Source organism: Apostichopus japonicus, chromosome 6, assembly GCF_037975245.1.
Source record: "Apostichopus japonicus isolate 1M-3 chromosome 6, ASM3797524v1, whole genome shotgun sequence".
NCBI lineage: Eukaryota > Metazoa > Echinodermata > Holothuroidea > Aspidochirotida > Stichopodidae > Apostichopus > Apostichopus japonicus.
In genome coordinates this window covers 1,648,340-1,676,270 of record NC_092566.1, presented here as the reverse complement: position 1 = coordinate 1,676,270, position 27,931 = coordinate 1,648,340, and the positions used below count along the sequence as shown (strand labels likewise).

Below are 27,931 nucleotides of genomic sequence, written 5' to 3'. Positions count from 1 at the left end.
CATGTACGTAGCCTATATGCATTGAATGTTTACATTCTATTAGTATTAATACACACGGCATTTGAAAATAACGACGCTAACACAGAACTATCAAAGCGTTTTCCGTAAATTGTGTGTTTATGAACCCTTTTGACGTTTTCGTTGAGAAAACGTAGCTACAGGTAGCTGTAAGATGGCAAGTAAGCCAAACAATTCCCGAGACGTTTTTGTGGGGTCGTTGCCAGATGACGCCGATGAGGTAGGTTTAGTACAAGTTTCAACAGCTACCTTTCCCTATCGAAGTTAGGCTTAGTCATAGTTTATACAGTAACGTTGTGCTAGGTGAGACCCTACGCTTCGCAGTATTAAAATTGGAGAGCTAATTCCCGTACTTCATAGTCGGCTGCACTGGCTCCATTGTTTTAGACAATAAAGCTACATTGGCATTGTAGCCACTACAGAGCACAGTAATTCAACACATTGGAAGCTTCTACACACCAACTGACTACGAACACGATACAAATTGCAGCAATTTGAAGGTCATGGTTCACCCAAAACAATGATTAGTTGTAGTAACAAGGTTTCTTTAAATATCTTTAATTTTCACATTTAGAAACACTTGAACTTGAAGCTCCAGATATATAACTTTAATTTTGTAGGAAGAAAGTATTTGTTAAAATGAATTACTGAGTAATTGCAGCATACCCCTCAACTTTGAAGCAACACCCTTAATAAAAGGGTTGACTTCAGCGTCCATATAGGGAGTCAAGTAATACGCATAGAAATGCCAATTATAGAGTCCAATGTATCATGCTGTTGTGGCTATACTGTCGGTTCATTTCTGCATAGGGAAGTTCAATACCAGGAGAAATGCCAAAAATAAACTCATTTCAATATATTATGCTGTCTTGTGGCTACCCCGTCAGGACGTTTCTTTTCTTTTAAGAAAGATCCATCATTACATCATTATAATTATAACTGTTGGACCTTATTGAAACTAAAATTGGGAAGTCCAATAGGACAAAAAAAAAAATGTGTCCCGAAACAATGAATAACATGCTGTTTCTCATGTTCTTATATTGTGCACTCTGTTATTGAAGAATGTGGCTCACATTTCTGTGTATTTTTTTATATTTTTAGAATTTCTTACAATATGGGAAATTACTTGGGCTCTTCATTGCTTAACTTTAAGATTCCATGTACAGTATCAGTGTAGGTTGAGCTGTTGGTCATCAAATTGCTGCAAGCGACTGGCTTCTATGGCTTCTATGCTAGTTCTGTGCTACCGAGTCACTGCTGAAAAAACTATTGGAGTTTTAGAAGCTCCTGGAAACCCTTTTGTGAATGCACATGTGTAGTATTGTTCTCTAAAGCAATGCCCATGTGTAAATAACATCATATTTATTTACGTTTTTTTGGAAAGGATTTTCAAAATACATGTTGTTTGTTTCCATTTCTTCCACCAGGCCACGATTTCTGATATCTTCTCAGTGGTTGGAGATGTCCAATCGGTGACGATAAAGGAGGGAAAGAACAACATGAGCAAATTTTGGTAATAAAATAAACAAACTTAACTTAGTTGGTTTTTACAGCTGCCATTTTACAGTACTCAGCTAAACTAACGAGATACTCTCTAGACAAATCATTGGTTACTTCGTATACTAATTCTGTTCGATCAAGAAATACTTTAGGATCACTGAAAGCCATTATCACAATGTGCAACAAGAATAAAATATACATGAAATGAATTAAATTACTGTATTTCGTCTACGATCGTCTATCTGAGATAACTTTCTGAAACGAGGATTCCAATAAGCCAAAATGTTCAGTATTACTTTTTTTAACGTTGTTTTGGTTCTTCCCAGATAGGCCCCCAAATATCTAAAATACGAAGTCAGAGGTTGTAGTTATTTTCTAGGTTTTGTTGTCGGAGTGGGAAAGGAATGGGCAGACGAGAAAGTATGTACAACGAAATATAATTAGAACTGTCCTTGTAATTACATGAAATCATACAAAAAATATCAAAGTACCGGTACTTTCAAACTTAGAACTTAAGTAAACCCACGCAGAGGTACCTCCTTTCGGTAGGGTCCGGTGGTTTAGGGGTTGGTCCGGCCACTTGGTATGAGACTGGTGATGTTAAGGCATTTTCCACAGGTAAGTATTTATAAAAGTTCAGGTAAACAAGTTAAAGAATTCTGATGGATTGTGATAGAGACGTCGGTGCTGGGCAGAGTTACAGGAAATGGAAAAGGGTTGTTACAAGATGAGAATGCAGACAGGTTCACATGTTATGGCAAGAAGGAATCACTGAAACAGCAGCAGCGAAGATCTGAGAGGCTGCGTCACGGGAAAGAGCACTTGAGCCACGTGGAACTGTTTGTTATTTAGGGAGTTCAGCCGACCGTAACCACACCTTGGTATTCAGCATGGCGTAGCTTGACAATAAAGGAATCCAGACCAGCCACATACTTAGAATTGTAAACACGGTATACCGAAAAAAAGCAAATTGACTTTGCATAACACTATACAAACTGTGCAAAGATTTACTTAATACACAGAAACCATAATCGTTTACATAGTAAAAGACAGAATTAAGAGCCTTCAAAACTTGAGTTCACAAAATTTCACACTAAATTATTCCTTTCATTTAGTCATCATTGGAAGTTTTTTGTTTGGTCTGATTATTTTTCCTAAGTTAGCATTGTACCTAATGTTACAAATGATGCTTTTTGTTTGATCTCCATGGCATTACCATCCCAGAAGAGGTGAACAAACTTTTGTGGGCCTGGACAGAATTTGGACGGTCACCTTGACTAAATGGTCATAAGCCACAGTATCTTGACTGTAGATCACACAACTACAACAGTTTCAACAGTCACCATGGCTACTGGCAAACTGAGATTTCTTGTGCATTGTAGTCCATTTGTAAATTTCAGTTTCTGACATAGGTTTATAAATCTTGTCAATTTGGAAGCTCGTTAAAAATGTACGGAGAGAACATGTTACATGACCCATGGAAAGAAATTGAACTAACAGTATTGGGATACTAGAATGAAAGTATAATTTTATGTTTGCACATCTGCCACTACTTGACTGTTATCTCATTTTGGCTTTTTCTATTTCATTGAAGCTTTGTAAGATTTTTCAATGAAGATAATGCTGAGACTGCCATTATTGAACTCAATGGCCATATGTACAGGGGAAAGGCCCTATCAGTGAAGCCAGCTGGAAGAAAACCGTAAGTGACTTCATTCTTACCCAAAAAAAAATAGCACAGATCAAAGTTACACAAGATATCATACCAGTTCCTTCATTTCCTGCAATATGTACAGTAGTAAAACTAAACTAAATTCTCCAAGCTTCTTGAACACGTTTATAAGAAAAAATAGTCGTAAATTTTCAGGATAATCTAGCAATCTGTCAAAATTTCTTGAAATGTCTAATTAGCAGTCAGTTGACTGAAAAGAGTGCCGAAAGCTTACAATATTTGTCCAAAAATTCTATATTTGTTTAAATAACAACATTTGGAAGAGTTGGGGAGTATTAAATCGTGATATCTATTTTGAAATGTTGATGATAGTTCAGTTTTCCTTGGACATTTGTTATGTTTCTTACACTGCATTTCAGAGACACTCTAATAACATATTTGTCCTGAAGTACACGACTTGCTTGAAGCAAAATGTTGACATATAAATGAAACATGTTTTGTATGTATGTATGTATTTTGCTTAGTCGAAGTATGTTTTGCTTAGTCGAAGCAACTCAAAAACAAAAACTGACTTTGAAACCTTCCTAATTTATTTACAGTAACAAAATGGAAGGAGGTGTAATGCGTCCACCCGAAGCAAGAAACTTTCCAGGTTTGTGACTTTAATAAAAATACTTTTATGGATTGATATGGAGATATTTCTATTGTACTTCTATTTATTGACTGATTATATAGATTGACGAATGAAATTGGAACTTTGCCCGTGGGTGGGAGGGGATGGCAGGTGGGTAGCAGTGGCATTGACGTGATATAGGTGTGTAGGGAGACAATTATTTTAACTCTCCTTTTCTTACCTATGTATGTTATTTATATTTTTGATTACAAGGGTATCGTGTTCATGTTTAACTGTTGACTGTTGAGATGAATTAAGCAGTACTACTTTTCAGAGTAAAGTAGGAGAGATGCCTTTATGGAAGAACTATAGACACCAGACATCAACTAGACTCATGCTGGACACCAACCAGACTCATACTGGACTCATGCTAGACACTAACCAGACTCACATTGGATACCAATCGGACTCACGCTGGACACAAACCAGACTTACACTGGGCTCATGCTGAACACCAACCAGACTAATGCTGAACACCAACCAGACTCACACTGGACTCATGCTGGACACAACTAAAGTTAGATAGTGCACCTATTGGATTCACACCATTGGACACCAATTGGACTGACACTGACTCACACTGGACATGCATTGGACTCACACTCAGTACCAGATGGACTCAAACTGGACATCAAACTGGGCTCAGTTAGTGCACCAGTTGGACGTATATCTGACCCAAACTGGAAACACACTGATCTCAAAATAGCCACATGAGAAAAATGAGAACTCCTTTGGCAATGTTTATTAATGTGTCTCAAAGTGAACAATTTCCTAGCGATTAGGATAGGTTGATCATCCCAGACATCTCTTTTCTATCAGACAAGGTGAAGATATTAATCAAAAACAAATTTGAGAATGTTATCGTTTTCAGTTTCAGTACAAAGAAGGTCACCGCAGATTGGATACGGTAACAGACCTTGGGGTGATGCTGGTTATGATAGAGAAGAGTCAAGGATGTGGAAAGAGGTAACACTATCTCAATTATTCATATGCTGAAATAGTTGTTACATTAATCTTCATAAATCTTACAAATTTTCAAGAAGTCCTTTTATTATCTTTGGTGGTATTTTTGCTTTCTTTTAGGCATGATGTTGCTACCCTCAACTTTACTGGCAATTTCATAATTCTTTTCAATTTAGTTAACTTTTATTGGTTTGGATCCCGTAAGAAATTTGATCATAAATACCCAATTTAAGCCAAACTAAAACTAATTGTTTTGAGACTATAGAAGACACTGTTAGGCAATGTTGCTCGGAAGTAGTCGTCAAAGATTGATACTGATGCTCTCTGAATAATTTAAGGGGCATAACTAACTTCTGATGGTACAAGGGAGCAACTCTGCCGCCCTTCTGCGGTTATCTTCTTCTATCAACCAACTGCACGTTATGGTAAATCCCCACTTCCGTTTGCTGTCAAACTGCCTAAATGGGAGAGTGAGCCAACATCCCATTCAGTGATCAGGCCTAGTAGTTCACAATTTCAGCAACCTGCTTACAAAATGCCTGAGCAACTCCCTCCTACTGCCATTATCTTCTGATTAAGACAACTGACTGCATGTTATGTTAAATCCCACTTCCATTTGCCTAACTGGGAGAGTGAGCCAACAACCCATTCAGTGATCAGGCCTAGTAGTTCACATTTTCAGCGACCTGCTAATAAGATGCATGTGCTTTAAAAACACTCTACTGGCTAAAATCAATTCTCTCACAGGCATAATATTAAACTACATCACATTAGTTGCTGGCTGTTAAAGGCTGGTGAGAGCAGCCCAATATTATTTTGTTGAAAGTTACCAGTACTTCTGGATTTCATGTTAGTTATGGAAATAAAGCCAGCTCATTGACTGAGGATTATTAACCTTCTCACCAGTTGTTTATGTTCTTAATGTTTTCTGGCAGTGTCTTTTCTCTCAACTGGAAACACCCACAGACTTTTAGCCATTAAAAGCCTGAATTTAGAGGCCTGCTGCTCTTTTTATCTTTGAAACCACTTACAGTTCCACATATTACCTTTTGTAGTCTGCATCTACACCCTAGGGTGGTGGGGGAGGGGCGGTGTTGATGACTTCATTCCCATTACACAACTGGCTTCATTACTTACTAGAATTATGAAGGATGGAAGGTTATATTTCTTTGACTTAAATTTCTCATCTTTATGACAAATAAAACAAAACTAATTTCCTTTATTTTTCTTTGGCCCTCCCTTGCACACTACAGGAAACTATCGCAGTGACCCACGTGGTGGATTCGACAACATTCTTTGCTCAGATTTGTAATGCAGAAACGGCCACAGCCTACCAGACTATGATCAACCAGCTGTTTGAGCATTGTGCTTATGGGCCTACCCCAGCTACGGAGATTCAACCAAATCACGTAAGGACTTTGATGATATCGCTCATTAAATTCTCTTGATATACAAAATAATGTCTATCTAAACCGTGTTATATATAGTGATCAATCTCTTGATCCGAGAAAACTCTGATCTCGTCTGATTGGGAGAAAATTTCTTGAGATGACAACAAAGCTGTAAAGGATTCTTTGAGCAACCTTTTAGCATTTTGATCATTTTTCCTAATCGGTACTAAAATCCAGTAACGATTTAGGTCATAACCTTGATGACTCGGTCAAGTTCAAATAATGAAGTACTCGTAAGAAAAATATCAAACTCTAGCTATGTTCTAGGGAATTGCTTGTATGTGTGCATGTGTGTGTGACGGTGTTTGTATGTGTGTGTGAAATGACTTCTGTTTGTTGTTTATTTAGGAAGCATTACATTCATTTTCATTTCTTTATTCCAGTATAAATTTACAGAGAATTTTATAAATAAGATAAAAATATAAAAATATACAGAACATCAAAAATACAGGTCAAGACAAAAGTTTATGAGATTAAGATAATAATGAACGATAAAAAGCGTTACAAAAGTTATCAAAATTATCAAAAAGCTACAAAGGATCTAAGAAGCTGTCTTTACCAGTTTACGAAAAGGGGCTGCTCTGTAAATAAAACAAGTTCTTAAAGAGTAGAAATTCTAAAACATTATCAAAAAGCTACAATAAAGGATCTAAGGAGCCGTTTTGTACAAAAAGGGCTGCTCTGTAAATAAACAAGTTCTTAAAGAGTATAATTCTAAAACATGGCGTGATATTTGGATTTCTCAAATTATAATTTGTTTTATTGCACAGAGAGTTGAGCCTGGAATGTAGAGGATGTTCGTTAGTAGTTTGAATATTTTTGACAAGTCTTATAAATTCATCCCTAGCAGATTCATTGACTCTATATACAAGATTCTTATAATTAAGCCTGAAAATTTTTGAACAAAATTTAAGGAAACTTCTTATTCTTCTCTTATCTTTAATGTGTACAAAATGATACCAAACTGAAACCGCATGTACTAGGATCGGCAAGACAGACGCCGCGAACACCCTTTCTATTGTATCACTGGAAAAGTATGGGACAGTGAATGCTAATGTCGAAACAATATAATACACTTTAGCTAACATTTTCGATATATGATTTGTAACAGTTAACTTATCGTCATTGCACACTCCTAGATACACTAGGAGCCTGAAAATAAGCCTGACACTAATAACTGTTTTATTATTTTCTGTCGACAGGTCTATGGTGCTATATTCAGTGTAGATAATGGATGGTACAGGTGTACAGTTAAAGGAACCGATCCAACCACAGGCAAGGTAATTTACATATCAGTAATTAAGTCCCTGGCAGTATTCAAACATTTGTCAAATCCTGCACCAATGGAAGAAGACAAAAATATTGAATGAGGGGAAAGAATAAGCACTCTAGGGTGTGTGAGTATATTTATGGGAACGGGACTTTTGGTTGTCAAATAAATATTTAATATATATGGAACACATTAAAAACTATTCCATATTGTATCTGTATAAAGTCTTATCTTTAAAGTGATTTTATGAGCAGTGAGGGAAAGGGGAAGAGGGGGGGCGGGGATTGATCAATGCTTGTTGTCGAAAAGTAATGTGAACCTCTGATCTGATTTGGAAGTTATGCACAAAATTAGTGTTATTGTCTTTCATTAAATGGGAAGGGGGGGGGGGAGGAGGTTGTCATTATCTTTGTCAGGAGGGTCCTTCTCATATTTCTGTCTGTCAAGTAAATAATCAGCTACTCCAAAAGCTAATTGTATGTTGATACCATCCAGGCTGGTAAAATAAGTGTACCAAGTGTTCCCCCAAGTGAGAGAGTGTCAAAGTCCCCCACCCCCACCCCACCATATCAATCCACCATGTCACTCATCACCTCCCCTTCTGCTCACAACATTTCATAATCCGACCAACCTCTCACAGCCTTCAGTCCCAATTCTTTTTACAGTTGTTTGGGTTGACAGTGTAAAACAATTCATTTTATTGCCCTCTCCCGCCCCCTTCCCCTATCTGATGGTTACAATGATATTGAGATGATTGGTCAAGACCTCTCGCTGATATTTCACACCCTGCAGGTGACCGTTGGGTTCGTTGATTACGGCAATGAAGAGACCGTGGACGCCGTGGTGGAGCTCCCCCCGGCATTAGCTAGCGTTCCTTTCTTCGCCATCCAGATGTCACTCTACGGACTGGAATCCGCATTTCCAAACAAATCATCAGAAAATGCTCAGAAGGTTGGTTTTGACATTTTTTTTTCTTATTCTTTCTCAATGTGCAAATGAAAAACGGAGAAAGGGTTCGTTCGATATTGCAAAGCTTAGGAAGAGCAGCCAATAGGCGACAATATTGTAATCAGTAGTTACCACCCATAAAGTTCCTTTCATGTGAAACTTTGGAGTACTTTTACCGACATTTCGAAAGCTTTATCCGATGGAAAGATGAAATGATTGTCCCAACTTGGTGGTGGGAGCGTTAATCAGAACTTAAAAAGGTTCAATATTAATATATCACTTTGTAACATGTTTGTGTGTTTTGGGGGTTTAAACAGATAGTTTCATAGGTAAATTTTATTTTAAGCCTTGTAAAAAGTGGAACTTAATAAAACCAAGATTCTGGTGATATTTTCATTCAGTTCTCAAATGCTGATCTGAAGATATGTTTTATTTGGGTTTTAACCCTCAGTATGAAAGCGAACGTGAAGCGAGCAAGAGCACTGCCGTGTCAATTTTTTTTGGAGGAATTTTGGCCATTATATCAAACTTTACAAGCTTTATCCAAACCTCAAGGAGTTGTAAAGTTGATATAAACTTTGTAGATGATTGAACATTAGTTTCCAAGTTAATCTAAAAGAACATTTTTGTCACTCCCTGGAGGAGGTGGTTTCTCTGTGGAGCAAAGGGGTCCAAAACATATTTTGCACCCATTAATAATAAAAATGTGATTTCTCTGGCCACAACAGACAGGCAGTAATCTTGTTGATAAATTTTCAGTACTTCGGCTCGTCAACTAATGTCGATTGATGATCATTTCACCTACTTAGTCATTCCAAAGTTATTTTCAAAACAAGTTGAACATCCAAATACACTGGATGGCTAAATTACTGGCTATTACCACTGGTGCAGTAGAGTAGATAAATACTCCACTCATAAAGAATGTCTTCCAATCAGAAAGTGGTATCTTTAGGGCTGGTTTCAAATTTTACTTTCTATAACTAGTAACAACTTGAAGGTGGTCGGTCACTCTTCGTTTCTGAACTTGTTTTGCTTCTTTTACATGATTTTCAACATCGGAGTACATCAAATGTTCTTGTGATGAAATTTTGATTTAGAGATGCGCCCCGAATGTTACAAAGCTTAATGAAGCCCTGACTTCTTAATTCTTAACTTTGGATTCTGTTTTCCCTTAGGCCTTTGAGTATCTCTCAAAGTTACCTGAAGCTGACAAAGTTACGGTGAGAATATCAAACCAACAACAGAGACCACAAGAGTATTCGGTTGTGGTCTTCCTGGATGGACAGAACGTCAACGAAATCATTCAGAACAACTTTGCAGACAAACGGCCTAGTCCGGTTATGTCTCCAGTTCAGCAGGTTCAGCAGCTTCAGCAGGATGTGGGTGGGGGTGGCCATTATTCAACTGGCAGGCCCAGTCAGCTTCCCCAGAGGAACTGGAACGCACCATCCCCATCAGGGTCGAACGACAGTACTGCGGCCCTCGTGGCGCAGTTACAGAACGAGAAAGCAAACTTGATTCAGAAGGTTCATGAAATGAAGATGGATATGCAAGTACTTGGGGTAAAGATCTCTTCTCTTCTCTTTTGTTTATTAAATAGTAACAGCAAAATGGCGGCAGAAAACTGCTGTTCATATGACCGTGACGTGTGTCTTTAAATTTGAACTATTGGATAGAGCGTGGTAGGTTGTGTTTGGTTTCATCTACCATTGAATTCAAAGTAGCAACTGCCCCCCTATCAGTCATGAGTGCTAATACTAAGAGTACAAGGTCTTCAGTGCGAGTACTTGTTCACATCTTGTACTTAGACTTCTAGATTGCTCTGAGTACTAGGAGTACATTTACAAATCGATGGGGGCAAGTTGAAGTACAGGCAACTTGATTGGAATGGTATCACAGATTCACCACAAATCTGTTAGGCAGGGACGACTACAGTACAAGTAGTGTATGCATGTCAGTGGACAGTGAATGGAGGCAAGGAATGTGGGGGTGGGGGGGGGGGTGTGGGCGGGTCGGAGAGTTTAGGCAGTCAATTTATGGAATACATATAAACCAAATCTTCAGTTCATTGAAAATTGGATCAAGAGCTGTCTACATTTCATAGGAAATATAAATTTTCATGAAATATGGATAGACTTGATAAATGCATTTTGGTAGAGCAGAGTATTCCAATTATGAATTGATTTTGTCAGATTTAATTCAAGTAACTTAAGGTAGCAAGATTGTCTTTATAGTTTTTATGTGAATAATTGTACTCAATTTTTGACCTTTTCTTTCCCTTTCTTTTTTTCATTCTCACAGTCAACCAAAGAAATAGAAGTGAACAGTTATAAAGAGAAGGTGGATTTTGCAATCGATTACAAAGTAGCGACCGTCTTGGGTAGTTTACGAAGAGTCAAGAAAGCTAGGTAAATAAATAAGTGTACACTACAACTGTGCCCAAAACAGTAGGGAGGTAGGCTCAGTACTAGGCACAGCGTATCATTCAGCTGTACAGCTTTGTGGGAACACCCTGTTATTTAAGTCGGAATCCTGCCCAATCAAATCCTGTGTACTGTGTGTTTAGCTCACCGCTTCCTTTTTCACATTTAGTTTTTGTCACCGATCATATGCGCTGAGGGTGGGTCGTGCTTGCATTTGTCACTGATAATTCTGTCCCTCCACTGCTTATCTCCTACCTCTCCTCTTCCCCTGTTGGTTTCTTTCTTTCTTCTCTCCATCCCTTGTCTACTAATCCCCTTACATCTATCTCTTTGTGTTCACCATGCTCATTAACCTGTCTGTATTCTGTGCGTGTTTTTGTCCCTTCTGTTACTGTTACTTGTCATTTAGACTTTGAAGAAGATCCTGCTAGGATCAAAACCGCAGGCCAACTTACTTTTACACACACTGATAATTCTGGACGGATCAGCTCTACCGTGCGCAGTGCGGTATTCAGCTCTACAGCTCACAGGGACACTGGAATCTATAGTGTAATTCAGCCAGATTAAACCCTGTGTACAACATTAGTCAACAAAATCATTACTGCATTGGACATAATAGTTTAATCAATGAATACTAAGTGTTAGTCACACTTTGCGTAATAGATTAATCAATGAATACTTTGGTATTTTATATTACAGGAGTTTGTCCGATCAAACCCTGTGTACTGAATCAGTCAACAATCGTTACTACATTGGATATAATAGATTAATCAATGAATACTACGGTATTAATAGATTAATCAATGAATACTTTGGTATTTTAACTTACAGGAGTCTGTATCCAGCAGATGATAACCAGAAGGCTCCCTTAGAGAATGCCATCGATATCATCCACGGAGGGGAGATCACTCTCAACGGGGAAAAGAAAACCTTTCGCGATGCAACCCCAAAATCCAATTCGGTGGAAGAAAAGTTGGAGGTCCTAAACCAATGGCAAGACATGATAAGATCTTGTTCCAACAAGGTGAGGTCAGAGGTACTTCCAATATGCAGACAGTGACACAGCTCTGAGGATAATAATATTTTAATGATTCTGGTTAAGGAAAAGCTCATGTCAATCCTTCTTGATAACTGAAGAAAAAGTACATTCCTCACTGGTTCTGAAAACTCTTTTATCTCTCTTAGAAGGTTACTTGTCTCCTTTTCCAGTAACTGTTTCTTATTATTAAAATTTACTGTATATGTAAACATATGGTCTTTGCTATATATGCAAACATGTTGTGTTTACAATATATGTAAACATATAGTGTTTACTATATATGCAAACATATAGTCCGTGCTATATATGCAGACATATAGTGTTTGCTATATATGCAAACATATAGTCTTTACTATATATGTATAAATATCGTCTTTGCTATATATGCAAACATAAAGTCTTTGTTATGTATGTAAACATATCGTCTTTGCTATATATGCAAACATATAGTCTGCTATATATGCAGACATATAGTGTTTGCTATATATGCAGACATATAGTGTTTACTATATGTGTAAACATAGTCTTTGCTATATAACATATAGTCTTTGCTATATATGCAGACATATAGTGTTTGCTATATATGCAAACATAAAGTCTGTAATATATAAGTAAACATATAGTCTCTAATATATATGTATGCATATAGTTTTGCTACATGCAGAGGTGCAGTCTTTGCTATATATTCCTTTATATACATTCATAGTCCAGCCAGGCCAACCAAGATAAAGCATTATTTCTTGGAAGGGATAATAATAATATTCCTGTAAATTCTAAATTTCAGGAGGAGCTAGCCCAGTTGGTGGAAAAGAGAAATAGTGCTCGGCATGAATCATATCAGGCGATGACCGATTTCCTGATAGTCTCGGATGAGTTGCCCGTCGGAGAAAGATTGGCAGCTTTGCAGGTAGCCATGCAAATAGTTTTATTTGATTTATTTCATTTTCACAATAATATTAAATATACTTGGATCGTAAATTAGTACAACATAATTGTGAAAGGAAGTTTTCTAGGAAGCCTTCAAGCTTAACAAAGTAGAACACACCAATAAAGGAATGGAAGGCAAGAAACAGTTAAAAAGTACAACCACTGTATGCCTGGTTATTTGATTTGTTCATGAAATTATTGTGGATCACATTGAGTTTTACATGTTCACATCTCTAAGACATGAACTAACACGACTTGTTTCTTTCCAACCCTAGAAATGAGTGAGTATTATCAGAAATGGATTTGTATTTTGTTAATGACATGAATAATGGTCAAATGGAAATAATATTTTCATATTTTCAAGCACATGTTTCTTGTTAGGTTTATGATCACTTTTTGGATGCTGTTGGACTCACTAATCTCAAAACAACATAGCGCATGAGCCTGAATAGTTTAGTTTCATTTAAAATTGAGAATTAAACTATTGAAATTTCACAAATTTTCCATGTTGCTTATAACATGTGATGAATACCATTGTGCAAAGTTATTGTGCAACGAAGTGTAAAGAACTGAAATGTTGTTATGATATTGTGTATTAACCTTCACTTGTTGAAAACATCTTGAAGGATTGTACCTTAATGTGAGTGATTGCAATCATTGTTTTGATTCTTTTCGCCAAACTTTCAGTCTCAATATCAGGTTATTTTCAAAATTTATCTATCAATCAATGATTTCAGAAACAAGCAGATCTATGGAATTCCAATCAATCAATGAATTTTTTTGTCAGTAAATATCGAGGTAAACATACATAAGAGTGAGAAACAACAAATATATCAAAGTTTACAAAGAAATTAGAACAGAGCAAAACTGAGAGAAAATGGCTGAAGAAATGCCTGAAGAAAGGTTATGATAAATCTTGTGGATCATAATTCCTCTGGTGTAAGCAGGAAAGACAATGGGAAAAGAAGAAATAAGGAATGAGAAAGATGATAAAATATTGAGGTTATCATAACATATAATGTCAAAGGTCATTGGAGAGTAAAGACAGAGGTTGCTAGGGCAGTGATTTCGCAAACAAAAGCTGATCGGATCTAATTCTTAGTTCAAACCACTTCAAATTGATAATATATATATAATTATGTAAAGTTGTGTTTTGTATTACTCCTTGCATGAAAATGATTATGATATTTATTTTTAATATAAACAAAGTTGTTTTCTTTTATTCCCTCACCCCCCCACCCGCCTCGTAGGATATGTTAGGCACCATCAACGCAGGTTACCCTTCACTGTTAAAGCCGCATTGTGCTGTAGAGGGCTCACCAGAAGAAACCTATGATCAGTACAAAGCCTGGTTGGTAAGTTGGTATTCTCTGATTTAAGTTCTGAGTAAGTAGCAAGTTGAGGTCAAACTGACTTCCATCTTGCAGAAAGGGTTTTCTCAAATGTACCGGTAGTTGAATTGTTAGTTTGTATGTAAAAGTGAACTTCAGTAAATAAGTTTGAAGTGATGGATGCATATTTAATTTGTTTATTATGTATTGTATATTGTATATTTATTTAATCATCCAATTATCAAAAATCTAAGATGGCTCAAATGCACAATAAGTCACAAAATTGTAGAAAGGGTACAAGAAATACAAAACTTATTGAAAACACAAAATGAGTACAAAAATATGAATTAAAAAAAAAGTTAACTTTTTTCAGTCTATTTCTGTTTATACAAATTTAAATTCTCCACTTGTTAAGTCAACTCAATACCAAAAATTTGTTTCATTGATATGGAGAAAATATTGTCAACTCCCGAGTGCGGGTTGGAACTAATTGAAAAATTTGATGGTTTAGTTAGCTTCTACATTTACCGGCGGTCAATAATGAATTCATCCTTGGCCAATTCTTTTTATTTGAACAAACTCTTTCCTTTTTTACATGACAGGATCTGAAAATGAAGAAACTGAGAAGTTATTGGAAGGAGACAGACGAAGCTTTGTCCAGCTGGGAGCATATCCTCTCAGATATGACCCAGGTCAGTGTTCCTCAGGAAGTTGATTTAAATGAGACACATGCTCCAACATCATCGGACTATGTTATGTAGATAACCGTATGGACAATTCCCCCCTCCCCAAATGGCTGAGAAGAACAATTTTCAAAGTTGAGAAAATTCAGGTTTAATGTTCCTTAACATACAAAGGCTGAAGACTTTAGCAAGTCTAAATATGACATCATCGATCCACATGTGCTGTGAGACTGTTTTTGGTTTGATGTGTCGTTGAGCATCCTCTTAAGAAACACTTTGACCGATAAGCATTCCGTCCGTCTTTTTTCTCACAGGCATTCAGTTTCTCGAGTTGCAGTGAATTTGAAGCTAAAAACTTGGATGCCAGCATTCAGCAACTTCTGGTTGCCATGGAAACCGAACTGGTTGTATCTTGTCAGGTATGTTTGGTATTCTTTGTTAATGTATGATCACATTCGGTTCAACTTTGCGGAGTTAGAGATGTCTCGTAGCTTGTATCATCACAGCCGATCTCACCGACTCGCACCAAGAAAATCATGCCAAAGCAACACAAAAGTATTGATGTTGTGTCATTCACAAACAACTTATATTGTGATAGAGGTGGTTGTCACAATTTGAGAGATATCTCATGTCACCAATGAACATGTCTGTCTCTAATCTGATATACCTCTTTAGATAAACATTTTTCAGCTTTACATAGGAAGAGAAGGGGGGGGGGGGAATTTGGAATGAGGATTCTCCACGTTTTGTTTCTCACCTCTGAGATGGATACATAATATAGAAATAAAGTACTTCTTGAGTTTGAATCTGAACATCCAATGTTATCTCTCCCACTTACAGGGTTACGAGCCGCACATTCCACTGAATCCAGAGATTCTCAAACAACGACAAGCCGAACTGCAGTTAGAGAACGAAGTACTCACCAAGACGGTACAGATGGTCTTCCGTGACATCAACGAAGAGGCGGCCCTCTTGGATCAGCTGTCTACCCACTGCAAGAGGTACAAGGAGAGGATGAAGGAGCTGGAGGAGTGGCTGGACGCCACGCCCAATGTCGATGAGCTGCAGACATTACAGAAGAAGATCAAGGTGGCTAGGTCAAAACTTAGACATTTATTGGTGGATCTCAGAGACGGGGAAGAGGTAAGCAACATCATCACGATATTATTCACATCTGTTCAACATCTGGTCTTAAATGTTGTCTTGACTGCCGACAGATTTTTGACAAGTGTCCTCAATCAAAGGGAGATCAAATTGTTGTGTGTGCCCAAGTCATAGCCACTTACTCAACATACATATATGCCTGCATACCCACCGGTGTTTGGTGGAGCTAGTAGGTCACATAAGTGTGCAGGCATCAGTTGTAATTATGATGCAAAGTTTATCTAGACTACGTACAGATTATGCATTAGCCAAGATGCATCAGCTGTGTTACGATACCGGCGACTGGAAAGATGAAAAATATTTGATTCTTTGCTCTTCAGGATCCTGACCTTTTGGGCGATAAAACAGTGGATGAGCTGAAAGGAGACATCGCCAGCTATCAGGAACAGTTGTTAAAACACTATACAAGAGAAGATGAATTACTGGTAAGTGTGGACTTAATGAACCACTTAGTAATGGACTAATGAGATGCACACAGGTGTTTAATAAAAGCCACTTCATTTTTAAAGGTAAGCAAGGAAGGTCAAGTCGTGTCAATGCCAGTGAGTTTTCTGAGCCTACTCCAGTCAGAGAGACATTTGTCCTCTGTATTATCTCTTCGAGGAAAAAGTCGACAAAATTTGTTTGAGTCACTTCACATTTGAAATTAAGTCACTCAAGGTCAAAATTAGTTACAGCACTTGTTGTATCCTTTGGTAGTATAATTCAATCTAATTTTAATGTCATAACATTTTAATTGTTTTAGGGCAGAAAGAGCATGAGAATTTCATTTCCTTGGACTTCCTTTTTGTTATGAGAATCACATGAATGGCTGCTGTCTCTAGAAGAAATTTGTTAAATGAGTTATACCTAATTGATTGCATGCTTCTCTTGTTATCTTCTTTCTATAAATTTTAAGGAAAAAAATACTTTTACTTGGTTACCCCTTTAGAAGCAAAATTTGTTTCCATGAAACAATTTTGCGTGAACTTAATGAGTAGGTAGTTCTGTTATCTGTATGACTTACGAAAATGATCACGAACGTATGCTGAAAAGTTCCTGTGAATTTTGTGTCTTATATTTACATTTGATAAAAGTTTAAAAAGTAACGTATCTCTGCCTGTGGTGTGATAGAAATGTTCTTAGGGAATAGGTTTCTGTGGTAGCTGAAAGAAAAATAAAAATGAAAAGTTGAATAGCACATTTGTAAATGTATATACCACTTTTTCAATTTTTTTTATTGTTTTACTTATATTTTGTCTTACTTAGTTACATTTAGCTCAACTTACCAAAAAACACTTTCCAGAATTGTCCATGACACATGCCACTCTCGGCCTCCAGAAGTACATTGTAAGTAGAGTTCTTGACATTTTAAACTATCACCTTTCGCTCAAGCGTATAGTAATATCCCCCTTTGAAGCATTTTGCAAGTGTCCTTGAAACAAAGGGATAACATAACAGAAAATTGGGCAGTCAGTCCCTGTACATCTTCAATGTGTGTAAGTAACTAATTAATGTTTACTCATAAATAGAAATAGAATTAAGAAAAGACTTGCAAATGGTCATTCTTAAATGGATTTTGATGGGAGTTGAAGTTATTTTAATGATTTCTGATGCCTATTATGGTAGACCTTTAAAACGTTATGAAGAGTGGAACAAATGGAGCCCGTTCACAGAAATGGGGCCAGTGACAGAAATGGGTCCTGTGACAGAAATTGTCTCTGAGGCTCGACCTGGCTCTCCATAACTCTGCTTTCAGTTTTTGAATACAGAACCCTTCTATTTTCTAATGAGCAATGTGCTTAAACAAATTTTATTCAAAATTTAGACACAAATTCATTCCCATCTGGAATCTCTGACAGATCCCGGAGCAGTGAGATAGTGAATTAAAACGTGACTGTCAGTAGAACAGAAAAGAAAAATGGCTTGGTATGAGTTACTGCTATAGCTTAAATCAGTGGTTGTCAATAGATGGCCATCTCACGATAGATTGTAATATGGGCTGCTTTACAGATATCATCCCATTCACTCGCACTAATTATGTATGCGAGCTTTATTATTGAGTACCCTACCGACCTAACATGCACATTGATTGCTCAATGTAGGTACATGTACAGTGAGATTAGGGTGTTCTCCCCCTGCCCTTTCCTCCAACCAATGTTTTTCTGTGGTCCACTACCTCTAGCCTGAACCATCCTGAATTAGGTTCCACGTGAGCCAAAGTATAGGTTTCTTGAAGTCTTGTTGTGAATAAATTGTCTTGCAGTGAGTAAATTGTCTTGCAGTGAGTAAATTGTCTTGCAGGGAGTCTTGCAGTGATTTAAATTGAGTAAGAAAGGTAGATAAAATATTACAAGAATTTTTATTTTTATTTTTCAGGAAACTGACGGTCTTGTGAAGGATGGGAGGGATCTAATGCACTTCAACTTAACACCGTTCCCATCTTGCCAAAAGACCACTACAAAGCTGGCATCAATCTCTTCTAAAGGTGTCGCTGTTATCAAAGTAAGACCCAACCTATTTATGAATCTTGAATTGCTTTGTTTTATGAAGTAAGTGATGTGGACAACCGCTTAATTTGAATCATTGGATCAAGAATATACATACTATTTCAAGCTTTAAAGAAGGCGGGGGGGCATATGTGGTAATAACAGTCATTGTTAAGAGTCGTGTCCCTTGGCTGGGCTGAAAGTAGCAACAAGTTTGCTGATGCTCCTTAATAGAGATGGCTTGCCTGCAGTTTTGAGGTCCATGTAAATGGTGTGGCAGAAATCAGTGGCTTATGTATCGGGAATTAAATGATGACATATTGCTCCTATCTCTTGCCGTAATGCCCTCAAAAATATTTGTTTTCCAATGATGACAATTTTCAATCCCCTTCAATCAAGTTGTCATGGGTGCCCCCATAATAATCACATTCATTGTCATGTTTTGAAACTGCTACAATCTGGAGTCGCCGTACACGACGTTGAACAAAATAACGACGAACTGTTAGTTAACGCTCTTATTCTAGTTCCTCAACATTGCACCAGCCATGACTCGAGCAGACATAAATTCTTGTTTTCAGTAATATTTTCAGTAATGTGAGTGAACGTTATTTGAAAGTTTGTTGGACACATTTTAAAATTGTGGGGACAAAGATTTTCTAGATTGGATGATGAAACAGTTAATAACTCTTTGTTCAGAGTGACGGTTATCCAATTATGTGTGAATTCAACATGGCTTTGGTCAGCAATAAATGCATGTTACAACCCTGTACAAAAAAAATAATAATAATACTGTACAATGCTTAATGAAACCTGATTAAATCCTTCATTTCCTTTCTGGGTTTGTTTCTTCTAGAGTCATCATTTACCAGATATTTCATCCCAGAAAGCATTCCTAGAGAGGGTGCAAACGTACCAGTCCATTTCGTCCCCGCTCCTTCTACCGGTGTACGGCATAATTCCCGACAACGACTCCAACCAGTACCACTTACAAGTCTGGTACCACCAGCTGGGTAGCTTCAAAGACGTAGTGATGTCCGACCCGCCCCCTTCTCAGTCCCAAACCTTGACACATCTCAAGAACATCCTTCTAGCGTTACAAGATCTTCACAACATTCAGTTCATTCACGGAGCCGTCCATCCAAACAATGTCCTATTCAAATCTACAGAAGAAGTGTACCTAGCAGAATATGATCTGAGCAAACCTCAGGTGAGTTAGATCAAAAGTTGGATGAGACATGCTATGAAGGAAACTCTACAAACCTCTACCGTAGCACCTCACTGATACATACAAATACAGACTTCTACCGTAGCACCTCACCGATGCATACAAATACAAACCTCTACCGTAACACCTCACCGATGCATACAAATGCAAACCTCTACCGTAGCACCTCACCGATGCATACAAAAGCAGACCTTTACCCAAACACCCCACTGATGCATACAAATACAGACCTCTACCGTAACACCTCACCGATGCATACAAATACAGACCTCTACCCTAACACCTCACCGATGCATACAAAAGCAGACCTTTACCCAAACACCCCACCGATGCATACAAATACAAACCTCTACCCTAGCACCCCACCGATGCATACAAATACAGACCTCTACCCTAACACGTCACCGATGCATACAAACACAATCCTCTACCCTAACACATCACCACTGCATACAAATACAGACCTGTACCGTAGCACCTCACCGATGCATACAAATACAAACCTCTACCCTTACACCTCACCGATGCATACAAACACAGACCTCTACCCTAACACATCACCACTGCATACAAATACAGACCTGTACCGTAGCACCTCACCGATGCATACAAATAAAAACCTCTACCCTAGCACCCCACCGATGCATACAAATACAAACCTCTACCCTAGCACCCCACCGATGCATACAAATACAAACCTCTACCCTAACACCTCACCGATGCATACAAAAGCAGACCTTTACCCTAGCACCCCACCGATGCATACAAATACAAACCTCTACCCTAGCACCCCACCGATGCATACAAATACAAACCTCTACCCTAACACCCCACCGATGCATACAAATACAAACCTCTACCCTAACACCTCACCGATGCATACAAACACAGACCTCTACCCTAACACATCACCACTGCATACAAATACAGACCTGTACCGTAGCACCTCACCGATGCATACAAATACAAACCTCTACCCTTACACCTCACCGATGCATACAAACACAGACCTCTACCCTAACACATCACCACTGCATACAAATACAGACCTGTACCGTAGCACCTCACCGATGCATACAAATAAAAACCTCTACCCTAGCACCCCACCGATGCATACAAATACAAAACTCTACCCTAACACCCCACCGATGCATACAAATAGGGGGTTAGTACAATTTTCTTGGCATTTAGGCACATAGTTTGCTACTGTAGCAGCATAGCTATAAATATATCAGAAAGTTTGCTATAATACTAAGGAATAGGGACTGACATTGTCACATTAAGTTGAAAGGAATCGTCGTCCAATGGACAATTGATATTTTGCACTTTCAGTGAGTAAACCACCTTATAGTGGAACTTTGGGCGAAATATAAACATTTACATCCAAATATAATTACAAATGTCATAAATTTGTTGTAAATTACTTAAAGTTGTTGATTATATTTCATTTGTCATTTCAGTCAACTGGATAAAATCCCCCATCCATCCACTGTTTGATACTATCATAGTTCACATAAATCTGCCGTGTAATATCGTGTTTCACCTCACACAACAAATTGCCTTGGCAAATAGATCGACTGCATCGCTTCAAGCTAAGCTAGTTTGTGAGTCATCAAGATTCGAAGACTATCAAATCTTTCTTTCCTATTCAAGTAGCTCGTGGAGAATGCTCAAAGCAAAAAACATTTACATTTCTTTGCATTTCAGGCAGATAAAGGCAAAAAGGCATATATGAGCAGTAACGGACTTTGTTTCCAAGCACCTGAGATAGCTCATGGAGCTTCTGCAACCATCGCTGCAGATATCTTCTCTTTTGGGATTCTAGTGCTCTGGGTGAGTTTTAAATATCTGATTTTCATTCACCACTGCTAGATTCAGTTTTAAATATCTGATTTTCTTACACTACTGCTAGATTCAGTTTTAAATATCTGATTTTCTTACACTACTGCTAGATTCAGTTTTAAATATCTGATTTTCATTCACTTCTGTTAGATTCAGTTTTAAATATCTGATTTTCTTTCACTACTGTTAGATTCAGTTTTAAATATCTGATTTTCTTACACTACTGCTAGATTCAGTTTTAAATATCTGATTTTCATTCACCACTGCTAGATTCAGTTTTAAATATCTGATTTTCTTTCACTACTGTTAGATTCAGTTTTAAATATCTGATTTTCTTTCACTACTGTTAGATTCAGTTTTAAATATCTGATTTTCTTACACTACTGCTAGATTCAGTTTTAAATATCTGATTTTCTTACACTACTGCTAGATTCAGTTTTAAATATCTGATTTTCATTCACTTCTGTTAGATTCAGTTTTAAATATCTGATTTTCTTTCACTACTGTTAGATTCAGTTTTAAATATCTGATTTTCTTACACTACTGCTAGATTCAGTTTTAAATATCTGATTTTCTTTCACTACTGTTAGATTCAGTTTTAAATATCTGATTTTCTTACACTACTGCTAGATTCAGTTTTAAATATCTGATTTTCATTCACTTCTGTTAGATTCAGTTTTAAATATCTGATTTTCATTCACTACTGTTAGATTCAGTTTTAAATATCTGATTTTCTTTCATTACTGTTAGATTCAGTTTTAAATATCTGATTTTCTTTCACTACTGCTAGATTCAGTTTTAAATATCTGATTTTCATTCACTTCTGTTATACTCAGTTTTAAATATCTGATTTTCTTACACTACTGCTAGATTCAGTTTTAAATATCTGATTTTCTTACACTACTGCTAGATTCAATTTTAAATATCTGATTTTCATTCACTTCTGTTAGATTCAGTTTTAAATATCTGATTTTCATTCACTACTGTTATACTCAGTTTTAAATATCTGATTTTCTTACACTTCTGTTAGATTCAGTTTTAAATATCTGATTTTCATTCACTACTGTTAGATTCAGTTTTAAATATCTGATTTTCTTTCATTACTGTTAGATACAGTTTTAAATATCTGATTTTCATTCACTACTGTTAGATTCAGTTTTAAATATCTGATTTTCATTCACCACTGTTAGATTCCAAAGAGAGCTTTTGTTCAGAGACTGCATGAAGCACAACCAAACCCACTCATCATCTTTAGATGATATTATAGAAACAGTTGTGACTAACTAATTGCTCCAAAATATTTAGGGAAAATAATCTCTTGGTTTTCTTTCTTCATTGATATCGCGTTTCAAATTCATATCAGCGATCGGCCATATGGTCAATCGGTGACATCATAGTGCCACAAGGAGACAATACCATGTTGCTTTTTGTTTAACATGTTAACAATGTTAACATGAAGAGTAACGATACTGAAATCCAGTGGCATAAGTAGTAGGCCATTCTTAGAATTGTGGAAGCTTTGCTACAAACTAAAATATTCTCTTCTCAATAGTTGGATGATTTTTACATTGCTATTGTTTCAAATTCATGTCATTTCTTTTCTAATGCAGGCTCATTATCCCACATCGCCATTCAAAACCAAACAAAATGGTACCCCCGATCTGGATGGACTGCCCATTCCTCGAGAACTGGTTAACTTTGTCGTGCCAATGCTCCACGTGAACCCGAGTAATAGGCCCACAGTGAAACACATCCTGGACTTTGGTTATCTCGATCGGCTAGTGTCAACACAAGGAACGGAAGAGGAACAGCCATCCGATCCTGAACCGTCGCAGACGTCCGAACCATCGCAGACGTCCGATCCTGAAATATCGCAGACGTCCGATCGTGAACTATCGCAAACGTCCGATCCCGAACTATCGCAGACGTCCGATCCCGAACCAACGCAGACGTCCGATCCCGAACCATCGCAGACATCCGATCGTGAACCATCGCAGACGTCCGATCCCGAACCTTCGCAGACGTCCGATCGTGAACTATCTCAGACATCATCTGAGGATAGAGTGGAAGATAACCCAACAGAAGAGCCACAAACAACGGAGGAAGACGTTAAGGAAGAGGAAAGCGAAGATGCGACAAATGTAGAGAAGAAGATGCCTGACCACTCAGAAGGGGGTGGTCAAGAGTCTGTGGCAGTGGAGGAGGATGGTGACCAGAAAGAAGAAACAGAGGAGGAGGACAAAACCTTAGAGTGTGATGAAGAAGATGCTCCTCAGATGGAAGAGGCAGCAAATCTAGTAGAACAAGAGGAGGAGGAGAAAGTGTTAGAGAGTCAGCAAGAGACGGAGGATGGAAGAATGAAAGATGAAGAAGACCACGATGCTGACGGTAGCAGTGTTGATAAAAGTAAGCCCCCTCTGCAATCGTTAACCTTGTATTCAAGGGGTAGATAACTTACAGATTTATCCCTCCCCTCCTCCCAACAACCACCTCAACTAACGTATCTCTCTGGCCCTGAAAAGAAAATGAATTGCGAATGCTCGATGTGACAACTACAAGCAATTAATTTATATAGGCAGTTTTGGCTGCAGGATCAAGTTTATGACATTGTTCGGTCTGTTGATATCTTGCAAAATTGTTGAAATATGAGTGCAATCTGTGTGTACATTGTTATGGTAATATGAATATGTTAATATGATACAGTACAAGATAATTGAGTCTGTGCAGGTAAAGGTACCGTGATTTGTTTCACCAGTTCTTCTTCTTGGTTCTAGATCTATGTCCGAGGTATTATAAGAGTATGTTGGTTCTAGATCTATGTCCGAGGTATTATAGAGTATGTTGGTTCTAGATCTATGTCCGAGGTATTATAGAGTATGTTGGTTCTAGATCTATGTCCGAGGTATTATAGAGTATGTTCGCCCTAGATCTATATCCGCAGTATTATAGAGAATGTTGGTTCTAGATCTATGTCCGCAGTATTATAGAGTATGTTGGTTCTAGATCTATGTCCGAGGTATTATAGAGTATGTTCGCTCTAGATCTATGTCCGAGGTATCTAGTATGTTCGTCCTAGATCTATGTCCGATGTATTATAGAGTAAGTCTGTTCTACATCTATGTCCGAAGAATTATAGAGTATGTTTGTTCTAGATCTATGTCCGAGTGGAGAAATACGTACCGAGAATACTGATCACTGCTGTGTCGATTTGATTTTCAGGTCCTCCTGCGACACTGACAAACGGTGACGTCCAGCCAGAGGATGACACAGAAGATGCAGTGGATAGGATAAACTCACCACCGCCTCTCTTAGACGATTAGAGGGAATCTTGATGTCATCTGTGAGGTTGGATTATGTTTCGTTGGGTGTATTCAGCTAAGGAGATGTTTGTATTGCTTTTAACTACATGGACAGATACATTCCTGTTAGTCAGTCGGAAACATTATGTGAGTCAGTCGGAAACATTATGAAGACGAAGAAGATTTAGAGAGTTAAGAGCGAGAAAGAGAGAGTGAGGGAGGCACTTATTTCCAAATGGTGTCTTTCTGTTAGTGCCTTAGTTTACTGGGGGTATACCCACCCAACTTCACCCGCTTCAAATGCCCGGGGTGTTAGAAGATGCCAAGTTACTACCATCCTACGTGCTGCTGCATTCATTTTTTCACACAATCGAGCTTCTTGGATATTTTTTCTCTCGTTCATCTTTGCCCGATTCAATCATGTGTTTGCAAAACGTTTGTTTCGGAAAGCTGTTATCACGGAATACAAAGGTGCTGAAATAAAGAAGAACTTTACGCTTCTGTTTAGGAGCAAACATTTATGGCTCTGAATAATACAGAATATCCACTAATTTGCATAAACGTTATACATTGTCTTATCTTACTTGATACTATGAGTACTTGTTGAGTACACTTCACACATTCTTCTGGACTCTTTCCTTGGTGGTTTGTCAACAGAGGAAAAAACATTTTGTGTGGAGTTCTATCGGTAGATGAGCATTTCGTAGTAAACACTAGAAATGATATTATGGCAAAAACCTTGTTTTTGTTTCAAAGGAGTGAATTTTGAATTTTCTCCGTGGGAAGGAATTTACATAATTTGTTTGTTTTTGGTTGGTGGTTGAGTTTACAGTAATCTGACAGTATTGGGACTGAATGAGAAAGCTTAAATGAGAAAGCTTAAAACAGTACTTGACTTTGCTAGAATGATCAAATTCATCAGATAAAAAAAGGCCAACTATGAGAATATAAAGATTGATTCATGGCAATGTAATTTTATTTTAAAATGAGTGATAGGGAAGGCTCAGGATAAGTTTTATGCCAGTTGGACTGCAATAGGATCCAAACACAGCAAAAATAATCACAAATGTTATATGATAATGTGGACCAAAAAACCAACTTTGATGACATCCCTTGGAAATTCAATTTCTTCAGTTATTATTTTTTAGGGTAACCAGTTTATTGCGAGGATCCGAAATAGGTTGATTTGATAAGTCTTTCTCTTAAAACATGCTATATGCTACGGAAGGATTGAATGTTGTAAAGATGTTAATTATAATCACTAACTGTAGTCAGACAGTAAAAGACATCTACAAAGAATTAAATTGGAAACCAAAAAGTCTTTGGTCTACAAATTCTGGGATAGAAAGGACCATAAGTAGAGATTGGTAGACTTTAGTAGACTTACATAGCCTGCGGTAAGATTTTAACCAGAAAATGGAAGGATTTACGTGTTACGGAAGAAAGGTGTAACGTCCGAAACATCAGTTGAAGGGCCATACTGGCAATGAAGGGCCATACTGGCAATGAAGGGCCATACTGGCAATGAAGGGCCGTACTAGAAATACAGGGCCCATAGTGGAAATGAAGGGCCCATAGTGGAAATGAAGGGCCGTACTGGAAATAAAGGGCCGTACTGGAAATGAAGGGCCACACTGGAATGAAGGGCCATACTGAAAATGAAGAGCAGCTAAATTTCAGAAGTATTGCAATATGTAATGGAGAATTGTAAACTTCAGGACAGTTCTTATAAACCTTAAATGAGGGAATGTGATTGCCAGTAAATGAAAGGTCTATGAGACTAACGGTACCATTCTGTCTAAAAGCTCTGAGATTCAATATCTGGTTCTTTCCAAATGTGTAACAGCTTCTTAAAGAACAACGTAGATCTGAGGCTGTGAAAATGATGGATTATTTGTCTTGATAAACTCCATGGCCCTGGTTTCCTTCAAACGTCTGTTCCAAAGTACTGAGGTCCTATGAATGACTTCCCAAAGGAACAAGAATGGGCATGTTTTTGTTTCGTAGAAGGGGTGAAGAATGCACACACACACACACAGGTATTATCTGGAGTCATAATGGCCTTAAGGTCTTCCATGTTGCCTCCAAATATTAGTTCAAGTAGAAATTTGCTTTAACATGTTTCAAAATGTTTTACAAGTTTTAATCCCCTGTGAGTGCTAATGTGATTTGAACAACAAATTGCTGCTTGTATTATAACTTGTTTGGTTGTTAATTTGACTCTGCACAATATTCTGGGGCAATAATGGTGATCCTTGAGTTCTTTTATATATGATCATTTCTCTAGGAATGGCTGTTTGCACCGTGGTAAACGCACATGCTTGTATGTATGCCTCCTAGCCAGTTCGGATAAATTCCCAGTGCTAACACCACTCTATACTGTCCTCCAGTATCATGCATTGAAGCACTCGTACTGACAGTGCGAACAGTTCATAACCGTGTGTATGATTGAATCATAAACATCATACTGCTAATACTGTCAGTTCCAAATGTGCACTTAATTTTTACAAGGAAGTCAGAACAAGAGATCTTTTAAAAATGTAGCAGAAAGATTCTATAAAAAAAAAATTGAAAGCAGACTCGATTTTAGCTTTAAAATCGTCCACTAAAATTGCCGGACGTGTTTTTCCATGCTGGTTGGAGAACATTGCACCCCGACCTCTGGTAACCCTTTCATCGAAGGTATTAGTTGTTTGTGCTCATAGATTATTGGTATGGGCCCAAAATTGTTTAGCATGATAAAAACTTGGTATATCCTATGAAAATTACTGTTCTTGGATTCAATGAATCTTAAAGGTTTTCTGACTCAAACTTAGTTTCCAGACTTTCTGACTCAAATTCATGAGCTTTCCCTGATAAATATTGCAGGTAAATTGTTGAGTTTTACAAGATAATAGTTTTCATTTTATCCTATTTCTCTTTGTAACCTTGCATTTATACTTTTGAACAGTTATGTTAAATAGAAAAACATTGTAAATTGACTGTTAATGTCTTCCTTTTTTTTTTTCAAGTGCAGAGAATTGCAAAAAAAAAAT

General features: G+C 37.5%; 1 protein-coding gene across 1 annotated transcript; it reads left to right on the top strand.

Annotated features, from left to right (window-relative positions):
* Positions 1-23: 23 nt before the first annotated feature.
* LOC139968619 (serine/threonine-protein kinase 31-like) lies at positions 24-27,877 on the top strand. Its single transcript, XM_071972796.1, has 23 exons — positions 24-238; positions 1,446-1,531; positions 3,113-3,220; positions 3,790-3,842; positions 4,735-4,829; positions 6,080-6,235; positions 7,480-7,557; positions 8,340-8,498; positions 9,671-10,057; positions 10,797-10,903; positions 11,750-11,942; positions 12,742-12,864; positions 14,135-14,239; positions 14,818-14,907; positions 15,213-15,317; positions 15,739-16,041; positions 16,383-16,487; positions 17,311-17,391; positions 18,421-18,546; positions 19,384-19,737; positions 21,463-21,588; positions 23,208-24,003; positions 24,817-27,877. Exons 1-23 carry the CDS (start codon positions 173-175, stop codon positions 24,915-24,917), a joined length of 3,903 nt encoding a protein of 1,300 aa, XP_071828897.1. The 5' UTR covers positions 24-172; the 3' UTR covers positions 24,918-27,877.
* Positions 27,878-27,931: the final 54 nt, after the last annotated feature.

Coding starts and splice junctions, on each gene's coding strand:
- LOC139968619 (XM_071972796.1), top strand. CDS start 173: ATGGCAAGTAAGCCAAACAATTCCCGAGACGTTTTTGTGGGGTCGTTG. Junction 3,221..3,789: donor AAGCCAGCTGGAAGAAAACC/GTAAGTGACTTC, acceptor ATTTATTTACAG/TAACAAAATGGAAGGAGGTG. Junction 21,589..23,207: donor TTGGGATTCTAGTGCTCTGG/GTGAGTTTTAAA, acceptor TTTCTAATGCAG/GCTCATTATCCCACATCGCC.